This window comes from Eublepharis macularius, chromosome 10, assembly GCF_028583425.1.
Source record: "Eublepharis macularius isolate TG4126 chromosome 10, MPM_Emac_v1.0, whole genome shotgun sequence".
In the NCBI taxonomy this organism is placed as follows: domain Eukaryota; kingdom Metazoa; phylum Chordata; class Lepidosauria; order Squamata; family Eublepharidae; genus Eublepharis; species Eublepharis macularius.
The window spans coordinates 53213806-53232680 of NC_072799.1; the positions used below are offsets into that span (position 1 = coordinate 53213806).

An 18875-nucleotide genomic window follows, 5' to 3' on the forward strand; every position below is an offset into this window, starting at 1 on the left:
GAAGAGAAGGCAACATGATATAACCCAGTCTCATCAGATTGAAGAAGCTAAGCAGGGTCTCTCCCTCTCATCCACCCACCCACCACTGGTATAAATGCCAATTTTAGAAGGCAACAACAAAGGAGAGCCTTGGCCTCAGTCTTTTGTTTGTTGATCCTCAAGGTAAATTGGTTGGCCACTGTATAAAACAGAATGCAGGACTAACTGAATCACTAGTCTTGTTCTTTCTAAATGGTAGACTGTGCTTAAAGATTACAAAGGCTGTCTCTCTTTATTTTTGAGAGCAGGTGTGTTGTAACATTAATCGTTTCTCTGAACAATATGTTTGCAAGTACATTGGAGCTGGAATGTAAATTGTTTGTTCTGAGTTTTTGACATGGCTGCTGATCAGATTTCCTCTTGATTTATAAAATGGTATCAATAATGCCACCAGTGCAGATAGGCAGTGAATATTTTCATGGGGGGAAATGTCAGTAAGCTACTCACTTGTAACAAGACATTTGTAAATTAGACTCTTACAGACAAAGATTTGGCTGGTTATTTCAAATCAACATCCAGCCTCCTTGGTCTTCATATTGTCTCTAGTCTGTTATCTCTCTTGGTTCTATTTGCAGCACAATCCTAAAAAAAGTTACACCCCTTTAAGTCCCTTTTTGCTGAAGCAGAAGGCTATAATTCTGCCAGGATGGCATTGTTAGTTTTAGTGGAACTTCTTCATGGAAAGGACCCATAGTGGGTCTGCAGATATACTGGTATAATCTTTGTGACTGTATAGATTTGGAAGCATTTGTATTTAATGAAATGTATAATAAGTTCTAATGCTGCCTCATCCTATCTTAATGTATATGGAAAAGGGGCTCGCAGAATCACTGGCGGGCAACAATGCAGCCAGGAAGTGAGGCTGGGGCAGAGGGCAAGCCTCTAGTCCAAGGCAAGGGGCATGCTAGGAGGAGCGGAGGAAGAATGTGGGAGGAGCCTGGCTCCTCTTCAGAAGCCTCTCGCCATCCCTACCATCATTCCAGCCTGGGCAGTGGAAGTGGAATAAGGGTCTCCATTTCTCCCTTGATGCCAGCTGCAGCTAGGGTTGCTTGTCACAACTTGGTGGCCGTTTTGAGGCATTGGGCTGGATCTACTGGAATGGGTTGTGCTGATTGGGTGACTCACCTCCCCTTTTCAGGGATCCCTTAAGGGATCTATGGAAAGCTGAAGGATACATGCCTGGGCTGGCCATTGCAAGCTTCACTCTGGGTGGCAGAGACTGCCAGGATGACACCTGCATGGATGCTACACTTCTGCCATCCTCCAGTGCCCAGCTGGCATGTTGGGGAATATGTGCCATCAAGCAGCAAGGGGCCATTTGATGTAGTGCATCCATTGCCCAACGCCATACCAATGGTCCAATGGCTGTAATCAATAAAGTTGTAGCCTGTTTTCATCCAGCCTCACAATTGCGTATACTGACGCAATTGCCTATTTACTACAGCAGCATGCACATATAAATCAGAATTGATACTGCATAATGTATTTTTAGATAACACTAACAATGTTAAAATGAAAAGTCTATATGTAACAATATTTTCAAGTTTCTTTCTGTACATTCTGATATTGGTGATATTAATAAAATGGAAAGCTGTCTCCTCTCACAGCTCTGCCTGCCCACCTATCTCCCTCCACTGACTGTCTGTTCCCCTTGTCACTGCTCTGACTGCCCTCTTGTCCCACTCCCCTCCAATCTGTTCTCCCACCTACCCATCCTCCCCCCCCTCACTTGGCAGCTAACCTGGCCAGCTTCCATTGGCTGCCTTCCACAGCAGCTCCCCCTTCTCTGCCACCTCAAGCAGTGGGGGGGGCGGCAGTGGCTCCTCCTCCTTGCCCATATTCCCACCTGCCCTCTTCCCCTACTCACTTGTTGTGCTGCCGCCACTGCCATGAGACGCAGCCTCCAATGGAGGAGCATTGTGTGTGCAAGCGCAGACAAGTGCTCCTCTATTTCGGGTGATTTAACCCTCCTCGTTTTTCCCCTAGGTTTCATACCTTCCTGCAAGCCTGCGGGGACAGTTTTGCGGGAAAAGCTCTCTTCTGGCCCCAGTCCACAGATTTAATTATCCACTGATGGAGCCGTGTTGACTATTAGATATAGTGATATTTAAAAACAGCTACTTTTCATTCTATACCCAGGCCACTTGTGTATTCATTGATAAAATCTCAACATTAGTCAATATGTTAAGCATTTTCCCTGTCCATTTTAAGGTTTCCTCCAAACAACGGTTGATGAATTTTGCTTCTACTATGCAAGAAAAGATGGTGGATCATGCTTTCCAGATTTTCCAAGAAAACAAGTTCGAGGACCAGCTTCTAACTATTTGGACCAAATGGAAGAATATGGCAAAGTGGAAGAGATAAGCAGGTTCATAAAGATAAATGCTTTTCATCTTTAAAAATCAGACAAATCTTTAAAAATCAGACAAATCTTGACAGTGAGTTGAGCCAGTCTATGCTTAAGCTGTCCAGATGTTACTTTCTCCTGCTGTTGCAAATATTCTATTGTTTTTAATGTATCAACTTATTGTGGAATACATAGTTTACTCACTATTCACTGTATTACCACTGGACCAAATATATTGCAGATGTATTATCTGAAATGTTATCTAAATTGAATTGTTGGTGATCTGTATTTTTTTCTGATTTGTTATCAATAAAATACTCTTTTGTGACAAAAAATAACAATAAACCTCAGTTAGGATAGCAAACTCCTATACAAGACCTAGTTTGGTCTTAAGCTTAGTATAGTAGCCAAATGCTTTCTTCTGAACTGGATGGAACAGCACTCGTGTATTTTCAGTAGTCCCTCTTTCCCTTACTGACTGTAATGCATCTATCCATGGGAATGAAAGAAACAGGATATTATCTGTTCTGGTTCCTTGAAAATTGACTTGTAGTTTTTCTCAAAGATAAATTTAAATAATCCTTAGCCACTTCAAATGAAAACAAGAATATTTTTGGCTTACTTTTTTTTTAGGAAACACAAACACAACTGCTTTTGTATTCACGAGGTTGTAAGTGGCCTGAGGCAGCCTGTTGGAGCAGTAAACTGTGGAGATGGATCACAGCGCCTGTTCATCCTGGAGAAGGAGGGATATGTAAAGATTTTTACACCTGAAGGAGATATAGTCAAGGAACCATTTCTGGACATACACAAACTTGTTCAAAGTGGAATCAAGGTTGGAATTCCTTCTATTTGCCATTACCTATCCATATATGCTTTAAGCTAATTCAGTAGTACTTTGTCATAGCTTCAAGTTTTGCGGGAAAATACTTCATTTCAGTTTTAAATCTGAAGCACACAAAAAAGAAAATACTTAGCAAATATTTTTAAAAGGATAGTTGCAGATAACTGAACAACAAGGCTCATGGTGTATTTGTACATGGTATAGCAACCATGCTGAAGCTAAGCAAGTTCAGCCATGGTCAGTGGTTGGATGAGATATAGAATCATATGTAAGCTGCCTTGCATAGCATGATGGAAGAAAGGGTGAGATATATAAGCAGTGAAATAAAAATAGCCAAACCATTCAGATAGCTAAATCAGCCAAATATAGAAAAAAGATAATTTTTGTGCTATATATAATTGAAAGTATCAGTCTGTCATCTTAAGGTCTATCCTATCCCAAGTAGTTGTCAGGCAATGGATGACAGGATACTGCAGACAGATCTCTGGCCCATTTGCAGTAAGACACCAGTACTTAGTCAAATGGATTTTATTCAGAAATCAGTTCATTTCAATATACAGTTCCATAGGTCTACTTAGGAGTAATATAAACGTCTAAGCAGCTCAACTAGAGATTGACCAGAATGACGACACGGGAAAGAAACAGTTCTTTTCTAGTTCACTCTTCTCCTCCCCCTCCCAGTTATCAGCAAAGTTTCCCCGCCCCTTCCCTGTGAGAACATTTTACATCTTTGTGCTATCACACTTCGTTGCCAAGGAGAAAGACATATCATAGTCTGAGAGGAAGCCCAAGGTCATAACAGTAGAGTCCAGTAGATAGCCACCTGTAAACTTGAGAAACAGTTATAACACTAACCATGAGCAAATCAAAGTACATCAAGCCTCTGTTTACAAATACTAGCATCCAGCATCAAGCACTGAGCAGTAGAATCAAAATTGGCATGGATGGCTGGGCAGAGACATACATGACAGTAGTCAGCACAGTCCCCTCCAGTATATAAGCCTTTCCATCCAACATCACCTACATCTTGTCTGGATTCAGTTTTGACTTGTTCATCAGTCAGTTGACCATAGCTACCAGGCATTGGCCCAGGACAGAGACAGCAGCTTCTCAAGGATTATTTAAAGAAATATGTTTGAGTGTCTTATTCAGAGCTTTTACATGAATATTAAAAAGTATAGAGACAAACACAGAGTCTGTGAACTTCACAGGCCAAATTCCCAACTGCAGGCTCAGTGTTCCCAACTGTGGTTACCATCGTATTGTCGAAGGCTTTCACGGCCGGAGAACGATGGTTGTTGTGGATTTTCCGAGCTGTATAGCCGTGGTCTTGGCATTGTAGTTCCTGACGTTTTGCCAGCAGCTGTGACTGGCATCTTCAGAGGTGTAGCACCAAAAGATAGAGATCTGAGAGCGGGACCACAAGTGACGCCTGACACAGGTTGGACACTTGCCAGCTTCCCTCAAGTTTTGATGGGAAATGTAGGCAGCTTGGCGGAATGTTGGACAAGTGACAGTTGAAAAGTCCACTGAACAGCAGTCGGAAAGCCAAGCTGCAAGACTAGGATGCCTACATTTCCCATCAAAACTTGAGGGAAGCTGACAAGTGTCCAACCTGTGTCAGGCGTCACTTGTGGTCCCGCTCTCAGTGTCACAGTGTGGAAAAGATGTTGGCAGGTAATTTATGATGATAGTGTGGATATTGTAATTTATGGTGGTAATGTGGTTACCATCATTCACTGATCCTGACCCAACAAGGAGGCCTCAGCATGGAGCGTGAAGTTCCCCAGGACTATAATCTCAAAGCTCTCTAAGACAAAACCTGAGGCCACCTCCACCACCTCAGACAGGGCACCAGCTGTGTGCTAAAATTTCAACAGGACACCCAATCAGTTCCTGGATCCCAGCACAACAACACACAATCAAAGCTCACAACAGTACATGAAATGCTTGCAAAATATACTTTGGGTGTTGTATGTGGGCACCAAAAAATACAGGCAGATATATATTGATCACTTCCAAGATCAGTGGTGTTACACAGTGTCTTCTGCAGGTACCACCCTTCAAATGAACAAAATCAACAACTGTTTCCAAACATGCATTCTCTGTTGTGCCCCCCACCTAAGGGAATGACCTGCCTGATGAGGTTAGAAAAGCTCCCACTCTCCTGGCTTTCCACAAATTATGCAAAACTGAATTATTCAGGAGGGCTTTTTAATGCTGGTAGGAGGGCTGTACTGTAGCAAAATGGTTCAGAGAGATGCTTTGGAAAAGGGATAGGGACTTCAGGATATACTATTGTGTACTGGACTGCTGCTGTAACCTACTACATTGTTTAGTGTTTGTTTCAGCCATATTTAATAGTTTATGGGATGTTTCAGCTGTAGCTGATATTGATTTGCACTATGTAATCCATCTTAAGTTTCACTGAGAAAGGAGGACTATAAACAAACACATTACATTTTGGTATAGCAACCCAAGGTGATATTGTTTCCTGTTGGTATAGTCCTCTTACAATCCTTATTTATTCCTAAAGGCTTGCAAAGCAGAGATGTTTTGTCTGACATTTGGATGCTGATATTGATATTGTCGTTGCCTTGACGGCACATGACTGATCTATTATGGACAATGGGCATGAGTATGACATAGTGATGGCGTTGTTTTTGTGATTTATAGGTTGTGTGCTCACTTCGGCAGCACATATACTAAAATTGGAACGATTTATAGGTTTTAATGTTTGTACTGTTGTATTACTGGTTTTAATGTTCATATTTATCCTATTTTAATATTGTATTGAAGCACATCAGAGAACTGACATGAGTGAATAAGGACAGTTATATGATGAATCTGTTGAACTGTAAACTGGAGTCCTTTCTTCCTTTCGTAGTTAAAATTGGTGCATTGTTTTATACTGTTTTTATACTGTTACATGGGGTTGCCAGGAAAATGCCTGGTACATCGGCATCATCATGCCAGCGCACTTCTGTCACTTCTGGTAAAATCTTCCAGTAGGATACTGAGAGGCCTCCCACTATCCCTGTTGTTAGGATGAATTGATTAAACAAGAATACCAAGATCTGCAAAATGAAGGTATTATAAGACAAGCTATTTTGCTCCCCATTAGACATTGTTCCAGAAGGAGAATATGGCACAAAATGTATATCTTTGAAACTTACAATGCTATGGTATAAAGGTTATATTGTATTTAGATCAACCATTTAAGTAATGATAGTGGTGTTTTAATAATAAATCTAATGAAAACATCATGATAAAAGCACAAAACCTCTGAGGAAAATGAAAGCCCCCCACCATGAAAGAGAAAACATATGTCAGGGAAATGGTACTGAAGGTAGACTGTTAAGAATATATGAGCAAGACTCCTTGACCTCGGCCACCTTCTGCTCCCCTCCAGGCTATGAATTGTTTTTGCTTGTCACAATGGCTTAAATTTTAATAGAAAGTTTCCCTAAATCTTGAGCCACATCTGCTTCTTTGTTTCTTTGCAGAGTCAAATCCCCCATTGAAGGCCGCTATACATGTTTTTGTATTTCCACTTTAAAAAAAAACAATATTCTTTTATGATTTGATTATTCATTTTGTAATAATTTCAGTAGTTCATCGTTTGCTACAATTACAGAAAATTGCAGTCTTAAGTATTTCAGCTATGCATTCTCCATTTGCTTTTTTCTGTTCATACTAGCATTCACATTTGGGTATACACAGCTCTCCAGTTAAATTCAATCAAACAATCTCTAGTATTGCACTGTATTATTACAGTAATTTGGATAGGGATATGAACAGTCTACACAAATAAGGGACATAGGCACATGCGGTAGACATGCACCATGGCTCCACATCGTGTTTCAGGTTGACAGATAAGGTGTCTTCTTTTCAAGCATTACTGAATTCATCACATAGGCATGCAGTAAATGTAGAAGTAACATATGTGCCATGTAAAGTGAGTCTTTGTGAATATTTAGCAGCAGACTCAAAATTGTAGCAGATGACAGAGACTGGCTCATTGCATCCTTTCCTGTGCTCCTTAGGAAACAATGGGACCCTTTCTTCCTTGCTGACCATAAGTAGCATATCACAACATACATAGTCATTGCTTGCATAGAGGTGTTTGCCTGTGCCTTTCACATGGTAATACTGTAGCTCTGCTAGTCCCCAGAGTGCTATGTGCAAATGACTTGTGCTCTGACTGTGGGAAAGGATGAGTCGTGCTCATGCTCATCTCTCTGCCCAGTGGCTCTGCTGTTAATACACCATTCAGCAGAGGACCTACATATAGAGATATGTAATATATCATTGATTGTTGGCAGTGTTGCAGGTGGTGCAGCTTGAAAAGGTGGAGGACTAGGTGGTATGTCCTCTTAACCGTTTCCCCACAAACCGTTTTTCATGCACAAAGGTTCTCCAAGTTACTGCTTATACCCTACAAGTTTCGAGGCATGTGTTTATCTTAGCAACTGTATGTTTGGTGGGGGTGGGGCAGCTTCCCTGCACTGCTTCTCTGCTCAACATATCCAAGAGCTAATTTTCTTCACAGAAAGTGGGCATTCAGGGCTTCTATTACATTCATTTGTATAAATGTAGATTGGCCTTGGATCAAATAATTCATAGGCTGTATACAGTACATCTTCAACGATGTCTTTCTTAGAAGAAGATACCCATACAAACACATTCTGTTTATATTTTGACATATGGAAGGACTTGAAGGGAAATATCTCATGGTAGAAAGTTGACTTCCTTGTGCTTGGGGAAAAAAACTTTGAGAACTTTTCTCCATTTATAGGATTAATTTATACAACCTCAGCTAATTGCTCCGTACAAGGGATTGTATCCCATGGCACTTAGCTTCTTAGCTGAGTAGAGATTTGGACCTGAGATTTTCAGGTCCTATCCCAGCATGGTGTGTGGTCCAGTGATAAAGCATCTGTTTGGCATACAGAAGGTCTCAGCTTCGATCCTTAGCGTCTCTACTTTAAAAGTTCAGGTTTTTAATCCATAAATGGTACCTGAAAACTAAACCTTAGGGTCTCTTTTTTGTTGAATTTTCTTTGTTAAAAAATGAAAGAGATGGAAAAAGGGATCCCCACAATCATCTTTAGAAGCTATTCAACTTAAAACTGGGGGTGGGGTAGTCCAAGGTTATTTGTGCATAACTTCTCCTTGTCAACACATATAGAATAAGAAAGATTATTTCTTCAATTTGCATAAGGATGGTCTCCTTTGAATCCTATAGGATTCATGTCTGTTATTCGGAAAATCATGATGACAAAAGGAATCAGAATTTAGGTGTGTTACATTGTTTTGCTCAGGTGGCAGTTTGTTCAGTAGTTACTATAATAATTCAGTATTGTTTAACAAGGATGGATTATGAAAACTTGTAAAGATTTAATGCAGCTATAGCTATTTTCAATGTCAATGTTCTGTGTCAGAAGGGAAGAAAAACACAGGGGAGCGCGGTTGATATACACCATGGTTCCTCATCATGTTTCAGGTTGACATAAACTTACCTTCTTTTCAGGCTTTACTGCATTCATCACACATGCATGCAATACATGTAGAAGAGTCATATGTGCCTGACTTACTTATTGCTCATTTGAAGGAAGCAGGGCTCATTTTGAGGGGGAACACGCAGGAATGCCGTTCCAGCAGTTCCCCAAAGAGGTCACATGTCAGGTGGCCCCACCTACCTGACTCTTGGCCATTTTGGGCCTGTTTCAGCCTGGATTGGGGTCGAAACAGCCTGGATTGGGCCTCTGACAGGTGGTGGATCTCTGTCCCACTCAGTAGCAGCCCGATCCTGACCATTTTGGGCCCCTTTTTGGCCATTTTCAGCCCCTTTTGGCCATTTTGGGCCCAGTTTCAGCTCTGAATGGCCAGGATTGGGTCCCAAACAGCCAGGATAGGTGATGTCAGGGGTATGGCATATGCAAATCAGTTATGCTAATGACACACTTATGGTGATGGCAAGGGGCGTGGCATATGTTAATGAGTTATGCTAATGAGTTATGCTAATGAGTTCCTCCAGCTCTTTTTCTATGAAATGACCCCTGGAAGGAAGTATCTGATTCTAATTAACTTGGGATGTTAAAAAGTTTATCCTGTCAGTAGCGTATATTCAAGTTCTACAGAGGCCTATACTTTTGAAGAAGATCACTAACTTACATTAGCAGTTGTAGGTCACTTTAGTAGCACTAGGACAGGTTGTTTACACTAAAGACATTATATTATCTGTTGATTTTGGGCCCAGTGTCCTAGGCTCAAGGGACCCAGGTGGGGAGTGAAGACAATGCTTGTACATGTGCATGTGTAGGATTTAGTGTTTCCTTGAGGGGAATCCCATGGTGCCAGTTAACTGAGCTTGGTCCAAAACAAGTCTCAGCTAGGAAAGCATAGTTTTCATTGTGGGTGTTCCTTGAAATTGTATGCCTTCTACCCTGTTATTACAGAGATGTGTGTAGTATGATGAAGAGTGCCAGCTTCTTTTCCATGCACTGTATGAATTAAAGCTGCATCCCACACACAGTGCTAGCTGATCCATATTTCGATGTCCTTATGTGTACAACTCATTTGTGAGCATTCAGCAATTTAAAATGTCATCTTCTGCTATGTCATTTGTTGTAAGTAGAGGAATTTTTAATTTAATATTTTTCAGAACCAATTGAATGACTATGGCATTTTAAAAAATTAAGTGAAAAAGGATGCAAAGACTTTTGTGTATATATGTCATCTAATAACCAAATCCTGAAATCCTACATTAAAACTCAGTACAATTTTAATGTTAGAACACTGGAATCATGAGGCAAAGAGATTCAACTATAGCATGTGCTTAACATCATACTGTTGAAAGCATGTGACCCCCTGCAACCTGACAGATGTTCCAAAATATGAGAGCAAACTGGAATCTCTTATTATTAAATATGTGGAACCTCTTTTTTTTTTTTTACACACAATAAAAGAATTTCCATTACACTCTACCCCGTACATAAATGGTTTCTTTGCATTCTCTAGTCTATATGTTTGAAAGTTTACTGCAGGGGAAAACCCCCCTTAATTTTGGATTATGTGTTTACTGATGATGACAGCTGTGAATTATACCACGAGAAGATTGTTTATATTTGGATCAGATGAGAATTTACCAAATAGTAACTTACCGTGTTAGTCCATGTAACCCATTGCACATCTGATCATTTGTATCATACTGCTATGTTCTCTGTGAAACTTATCACACTTGTGTCCAGAAATCTGGAGAAGGAGAAGAATTATAAAAATGTTTCACTGGTTGGCAAGACAGTTCAAGTGCCCCTTTCACACAATCATATCTATACGCATACATATGCAGCCGTGTGATACCTGCTTCCCCTTGGTGAGTTTTCACACAGCTGTGACATATGACTACTTAAGCATGCTGGTGGGGCCAGTTGTGTGAATCTGTTCTGTTCAATTATCACCCAGGAGATGCCCCCCCCCCAGGGAAGCAGTTCCAATACTGCTGTAGGCCAGGCAGCCAAATTACTTAGGGATTACTACCAAAGATACTGACATTTAAGGGTATGCATCCTGATGCTGGTGCCATTATCACTGTGTGGCCCTGACAGAGGCTGGAATTGCTTGTTTTCTTTCTTTAGGCAGCAGCTCCCTGTTTCAAGGTGAGAGTGTGGTCACTGGCCTTTATTCCTGGTGCTGGCCAGTGATCCATTCCCCTTGTGGCTTAGTGGTAGAGCATCTGCTTTGTGGCCAGAAGGTCCCGGGCATCTCCAGTCAAAAGGATCAGATAGGAGGTGATGTACCTACTACTGCTGGTTGGAATAGATAGTACTGACCTGGATAAAAATAGAACAGTAGTCTGAGAGAATATAAGGCAGCTTAATGTGTAATACAAACATGTGAATAGCAAATTCTTCTCCCTCTCTGTATTGGATATTGGCTGCTACCCCCCACCCCTGGCTTGTTCATACCTCTCTAAAGCAGAGGCACCTGTGTTGGGTATCAGTGTTTGCTCCGCCGCAACTGTTGGCTGCTTTCTCACCCTTCTAGGTGGGTAGCCAGTGGCTGGGACCAGCAGCTATCTCGTACTGCTCTGCTACCCTCTACCTCTGGGGAGTAGCTCATATACAGTATAACTTGCACGAAAACTTGCTTGTTTGAAGGCAGTTAGCTAGCTGCAACCTGGAAAATAGCTACTGTCATATCAGCGCTGAGTGGTGGATGGAGAGGGTTGTAGGGAGGAGGGCATGGAAGACAGGCAGTGGTATCTGTCCTGCTCTTTGTCCTGAAGATAGATAAGATATATAGAAAGGAAAGAGGCATGGTTAGTGGGGGGGGGTTGTCATTAAAGGCATGTTGCCGAGGGCCCCCAGCACCTGGATCCAGCTGTGAAAGGGTCATATTCACCCTATCACTCCAGCTCTGACCTGTTTCTCATAATTCACAGACAGCCCTACCTGGATAGTACTGAATTTTTGGAATGCAGAACCTTCAAACAAATGATTCACCTTCACGTTGATCCTTTCCCTCCTTTAAAAGGAGATAATATACTCTGTTTCTTAAGTCATGAGTTATGTAAAATCTTTTCTTTTTTTTAAAAAAGGAGGTTTTTTTTCTCCCTATAGTTGAAATAAATCAAATTCTAAATACAGCTTCAAGGGAAAACTGAAACTAGTCAACAGCATGTGTGTCTGTTTACCTGTATATACTCCCGTATTTCTCTGTTTCTTTGTGGGGGGGGATTTCATAAATGTCCATTAAAACAATATTACTATTATATTTAATTTGGGGAAAGGGAGTGTATGATCAGGGGATCAGAAAAATCTTGACCATTTATGCTTGAATTGCAGTTTTTAAACATACTGACTAATCAGCAGTTGTATGCTAAATGACCTCAATAAGAACAGAAATAATAAATTAACTTTCAGACAGTCTGACTGAACAATTCTGAAGCAAACCAATATCTCAGGATATACCAGTCAATGTACTCCCAGTAGACAGGCAGCTAGTTAGGGCGTTAGGGATGGAACCCAATTGTTTTATTTGTTTATTTAGAAATGTTCTATGCTGCCTCTTCAGAGTACCTGGTAGAGGCAACTTACAAAATATAATATATAATATATAAATATATTAATAAAAATATAGCACAATAAAAGTTAGCAATTACATAAAAATAAAGAATTTGAAATGTGTACCATAAAACAGTTTTTAGGCTAAAATGCAAACAATACAAATGTTAAATCATTAACCCCATAATTATAGGCCTGCGTAAAAAGAAATGTTTTGTCCCGGCTTTTAAAAGAGTATAGGGCAGGTGCCAGATGAACCTCAAGGGAGGGTGGGCATTTTACAAGCAAGAGGCCAACACTGGAAAAGCCCTGATACTCTATCATTGCCCGAGTTTGACATTATAAGAAGGGTAGGATTGCCTATCTGACATGACTTCACCCTGTGCCATTCTGGTAATGCCAAAAAGAAGAAAGATCACAAAAGAAAGGACAATTAGTTATTTCCTATACAACACTTGGAAGTGGAGAACAACGAAGTGGTCACTTTTATTATTTATTTATTTGTTTGCTTATTTTTATTTATTAATTCAATTTTTAGCCCACCCTCCCCACAAGTGGGCTCAGGGTGGGTTACAATAATGTAATTACTACAAAGATTAAAATATTTAAATACGTTTAAAACCAAAACAACAATACATATACAGTCAAGTCTCAAGGTGGCGGTCCCCTCCATTCTCCCCAGCCATAATATAAACAAAGGGGGGCACAGTTAATATCATTTGTGTGACCTTGCATGTAAAGGGGGGCAGGTGGTTTTATAGCCCACCCTGGCGGGAGACTGGTAGGAAAACTTCCAAGCAACCTAAGACTGGCCTCAACCATATGCCTGGTGGAACATCTCTGTCTTACAGGCCTGCCGAAAGGCTATAAGGTCTTGGCGGGCCCGGGTGTCTTCCGACAGAGAGTTCCACCAGGTTGGGGCCAGGACTGAAAAGGCCCTGGCCCTGTTTGAGGCCAGCCGAGTCTCCCTGGGGCCAGGGGCCTCCAGCAGATTCTTATTTGCCGATCTCGGCATTCTCCGGGGTACATACAGAGAGAGGTGGTCCCTTTCTCCTCCTACACGATTTCCTTCCAATAGCCATGCTTCTATACATTTAAGAATCAACCCACAGAAGAATCAACCCACTGTCAGACTGTGAAAGAAATCAACTTGTATCCTTACTGTGTCAATGAGGGGTCTCCAGGCTTTCCTGTTATTTCTGAGGGTGTCAGGCAGTTGCAGAGACCCAGCCTGCACATTAACAGTTTCTTTCATTCCTTATTCACATCCTAGTTTGGCTCCTGTGTGAGCTTGCCCACATCGTGCTTGCAATTTGCAAATGACAATCAGAAAATAAGTTTTGACTATGCCATCAGCTATTTACAATACACATGCAGAATATCAGTCTTTGCACCGCAGATTTGTGCTGAAGTTCAGTTTGGATTCCTTTCATGTTCAAGGATTCATGGACTTCATTTCTGTTATCTGAGGGTGTAACTGGATGTGACAGTGAGTATGAGGTTGCTGCTGCAAATGCCATCTCCCTATTGAGTTCCCTCTCATCTTGCAATGACATCATGACATGTGTTTCCCTTTCCCTCCCTCAGCCCAAGTCAATAATGTTGATTGGGGCAGGGGGGCACATGGTTTAATGATGTCATGGAGGCTGGAACAATATGGGCTTGCCATGTGGGGTGGCAATCCAGTATTCATCATCATATCAATTTCAGCCTTAGTACAAAATACACGCGATCAATTTTCTTTCAATATATCCCTTCAGCTAAAAATAGACTGATTACAAAAAAAGTCAGATTTTTTTTATTTTTATTCAAGAGTATAGTGAATATTATTATTCGGAAGAACTGGAAAACATTTAACTATCACCATGAGAACACCATCTGACCCAATTCAGGCACAAGAAGCCTATTAGCTTGCCTTGTCTCCTATTTCCCAGTATGATAGGACCTGATTTCATGCTGGCGAGCAGAAAAAACATAGCCATATAATATGGTACATTCTCATTGTCTCATCTGAACTAGGCTGCATGCAACATCACACAGATTGGTTGCTCTTGCCCACATTCCTTACTTCAAGATCAAGAATCTGTGCATGAGATGACAGATCCTAACTATGGGTTGGATCTAATTCTATTGTTATACAAGGGGCAGGCTCTTAAGCTGATACGGGGGAGGGAGTTGATTTCATTCCCCAAGCAGGACTCTGTGCCGCACACCTCCCTAGTCTAGAGTGTTACCCTGTCCTGTCAATGAACTATTTAAAGAGGCACGGGGAACTATACATGGAAGAGAAGTGTGGCCTCATTTTACAAGACAAGGACCACTCATCATTCTTTGAATCTAAGCTTATACATAGTCTGACTTTATGGTTTTGTTATGCTTATGACTTCACAACAAAAAGTGGTACAGAAAGGGATCAAACTTCTTCTGGACAGGTCTCTTCCTGGGTAGCTGGAAATTCAGAAGACAAAAGCAGAATCCATTACATCAAAGGAAGTGAAAGGCTTGTATGATTTAACAAGGTTCATAATAATAAATAATATAAAGTGCATACCTTCAGAAAATGAACTGATCTAGCAGCAAATGTTTTCTGAACAACGTGAAGTAATGAAATTACTTAGCATCAGGGAGGTCTGTTTTGACAGGGCAAACATTTATCTAATCTAGGAAGATCAGGTCCCTGAATTTACTTTCTTAAGTATTTATAATGTGCTAGCCATCCTAGTGCTAAGCACAGATGTGTTTGCTTGTCCTTTTAAGGGCCTTTGTAGTTGATATAATCATCAGGAATGCTTCTTCTTTGGTGTACATGTTGTGCATTTTGTGCTTTCAGTTGGCATGCTTTCAGATATGCTCCACAATAGTCACAAATAGTGGTGATGTCTCAGATTTACTTTACTTCAGGGTCTGGTCTAAAGTCATGTGTGATTGGGGTGGGGGGGGGGTAAACCCAACTCTATCTGATTTTAATGTGTGACTGGACTCACTTTGAAAATGGCTTGGAGTAAGGAAAAAATGCGTACGTTTGTGTATGCGTGCATATGCGCACGTGTGCAGAGGCAGGAATGGCTTCCTGCTTTCTGTCCAGCACACTTTTGCAGATAGAAAAGAGTCATGGGAGTGTATTCTCTCTTTTCCTTATGTTTGTCCAGAAGATACATGGGACAGGAGAAAGAGAGAGAGCACACCTCCCGTGAGTTTTTTTTTTCTATCTGCAAAAGTGTTCTGGGTGGAAAGCAGGAACAGATGAAGCCACTCCTACCTCTCCATGCACGCACATGCACACGCACACGCACACACACACCTAAGCCTTTTTTTCCTTCCCCAAAACCATTTTCAAGGTGAGTGAGGTTGCACATTAAGTAGAGCTGGGGTTTTCTGCAATCACCCAAGAGTTTAGAGCACATATGACCAGGACTTTGGTTGGTGGGGGGGGGGGGGATAGAAAGAGAGATAGACTATTGCTCCCCAAGGCAAATGGCATTTGATTCAGATGACTGTAGTCAGTGGTTCTGCAAAAACTACGATACAGCTAAAATTCTGTTATATCTTGTGGAAAAGATGCAAAGGATCTTGAAATCAACAAGAACAATAGAGCAGAATGTTCAGTTATCAAGAGGAATATGATGACTAATATAAAATTGATGTACCATCTTTAGTAGGGGTGGGTACAGGAGTTTTCTTAGAAGTGGGACAGAACCAGTCTACTCTGTCATGCTTCCATGGTATAATATTTCAGCAGCACAAGTTCATATTCACGTCACTGCAGCTTAAGCCAGTCTACTGGACTAGAGAGTAACGATGTCAGTTTCATTAAGGTGTGTGATATGTATTTATACGTGTGTGATATGTATTGGGATGGCTGCTTTAAATTAATCCACATTAAAGAACAGCACTTGGTTTTCCAAAGTATCATCTTTCCATCCTTGTGCAGATAGTAGGAAAATATTGTTTGGTTTATTATATTATCTTATACCTCACTTTTCAGCCAGATTGGTTCCTAAAGTGACATACAATTAAAATTGATCACAAATTTTTAATTTGGTAAATGCACACTTTTGCTTTCTCTGGTTGGATCTGAAATATATGTTATTGTTTTTATAACAACTTCTGCATTTGAAACATTTTTAAAGCTACAGCCATAAAAATTTGGACTTCTCTGTCCAGAGCCAGACACTGTTTAGACGTGCTAGCAAATAGACTAAACCTTATGCACTTTTAAAGGACTGGCAAAGGGAAAAAAGTCATTTAGATTATTCAAATTCAACATAATCTGATTTGATTAGCATCTATTGTTCAGGTTTGCCCCTAAGCCGTGTCTGCAATATGTATTTGAAAAAGCATTTCGTGTTGTTACAATCAATTTTCTGCAGCTGCTTTCCCACAAACTTAAGCTCCTTTCTAAAGTGTGTGCGTAAACAAGTCTTAAACTTCAAATACAAACCACCCAAGAGATTATACAAAATCATAAAAGATTGTTAACAAAGTTGCTTGCAAATAACTATGGAATAACACAAAATTATATTTAGTAGACAAACACATAAGGACCAGACCAGATGTCTGGAAAAAAAGATCGGAGAGGTTTGCAGCATTTTGTCTATTAGAAAGCTGCCCATTCATGCAACAGCTTTCTTTCCAAGTAAGAAAGTTATACTACTATACTATATAGTAGTATATTTTACTAGTAAATAAGCTAAACTACTATATAATTGCTGCTCACAATTTTTTTAGAGTTTGGATAGCCAAGTTCATCCATGTGTCCATTTAAAACAACAACAACAACAACATTTGATGTATATACTGCCCTTCAGGACAACTTAATGCTCACTTAGAGTGGTTTACAAAGCATGTTATTATTATCCCCACAACAATCACCCTGTGAGGTGGGTGGGGCTGAGAGAGCTGTGACTGACCCAAGGTCACCCAGCTGGCTTCAAGAGGAGGAGTGGGGAATAAAACTTGGTTCTCCAGATTAGAGTCCAGATTAGAGTCCTGCCGCTCTTAACCAGTACACCAAACTGTACTGGTTATTTATTTCATTTATACCACACCTTTCTCTCCATTAGGGACCCAAAATGGCTTACATCGTTCTCCTCCCCCACTTTAATTACCTCCTCATGTCAAAGTTACTTTACCCAAAGTAAATTGGATAAGTCTTCAGGATATTGGTAAACATATTCAAGGAGCTCTGTAAACGTTTATTGATTTCTCTATTTCCGTACAAACATGCAAGTTATTTGAAGCATATAAATAAATTAAATAGTTGTATCCTATATTATATGCAGCAAGTGTTTTCCATGTATGTCTAGCAATAATCTCACAAACTAAAGTGAACCATGGCATTATCTGAAAATCCATACCACAAACTAAATATATTCCCATACTGTATAATTTAGCTCAGAGCTAAGCATGGATCTCGTAATTCACAGAGTTTCTTTCCATTACTTCTAAGGAATCAGCTGTCTGGTGTAAATCTTGCAGGGCCCTTGTATCTGTAGAATAGCTGAGGAGGCTCTGACACCAGAGCAGTTCAGCTAATGGCATTCCGATAGGCTAAAATGCGGATTATTAAATTACGGTATCAGAATAGAAGTCCAAAAATTCAAAATATGCTGTGTTCCAAATCTAGCTCTTTGAAATCTCATTTTTACTTAGAACTTATCTGTATGCTGTGTTGTTCTAAATTGTACTGAGTATTTGAAAAGAATTTTGAACAAGATTAAATCACACTGAAGTGGTTTGTAGATCCCCTTGGAATGGAGGATGGGGCTTCAAAATATACCTTTCACAGCTGTGTGATGAAATGGCACATCTCATCATAGGTAACATGTAAAATTCCCAAGATCTGATGGGGGGGAGATGTTTAATTTCCACTCTGTAGATGATCAGAGGTTGGCCTAAACTTGTATCTCCAGATATGACAAAGTTTCATTGGCAACATTTGAGACTGGGAAATGGCAAGTCTCGAGCCCTCTCCCCCCATGCACAGTGATCGTGATCTGAATTAGGTGCCTCAGAGTCAACACTCACAGAGCAGCTTCTGACTAGAAGTCCTCATAGCTGACCCCAAGACAACAGTAAAGTGGACTTTGGAGTCAGTTGGATGGAAAAGTTACAGCGAAAAATGTTTTTCTCATTGAAACCAGTGGAAATGAATAAAGATTGGAATAAAGCATCCAACACATATAATAACTGCAATAGAGAAAATATATAAAATTATTAATGAATTGTTATGTATGGAAGATAGTTTCAGGTTGGTAGGGTCGCCAGGTCCCAATACCTTCCCTGGCTGAGGTGGGAGACCTGGCACTTACTGGGTGTTCTTTAACCATGCACAAGCAAAGTGTGCGCACATTCCCAGCGCTGATGTGATGACATCCAGGAAGTGACATCATTGCACTGGCAGTGAGCATGCTCCTGCACTTCATATGGGGAGGGCAGGAGCACTCCCGTACTCTGCAGTGGCCCCGGTCCGGGTGGCAGCAGTGCACAGGAGCACGCAGTGCCACAGGGGAGCGCATACAGAAGGCACGCTTCTCCCCCCCGCCCACTGACCCAGTAAGCAGGGGCAGAGTGTGGG

General features: G+C 40.8%; 1 protein-coding gene across 1 annotated transcript in view; it reads left to right on the top strand.

Moving 5' to 3' along the window:
- HHIP (hedgehog interacting protein) overlaps positions 1–18875 on the top strand; it is a 125656-nt gene that overhangs the window by 49839 nt on the left and 56942 nt on the right. Inside the window, exons 4-5 of the mRNA XM_054989640.1 lie at positions 2251–2407; positions 3020–3221. Of these exons, the coding sequence (XP_054845615.1) occupies positions 2251–2407; positions 3020–3221 (359 nt within the window). The remainder of the gene's footprint in view (positions 1–2250; positions 2408–3019; positions 3222–18875) is intronic.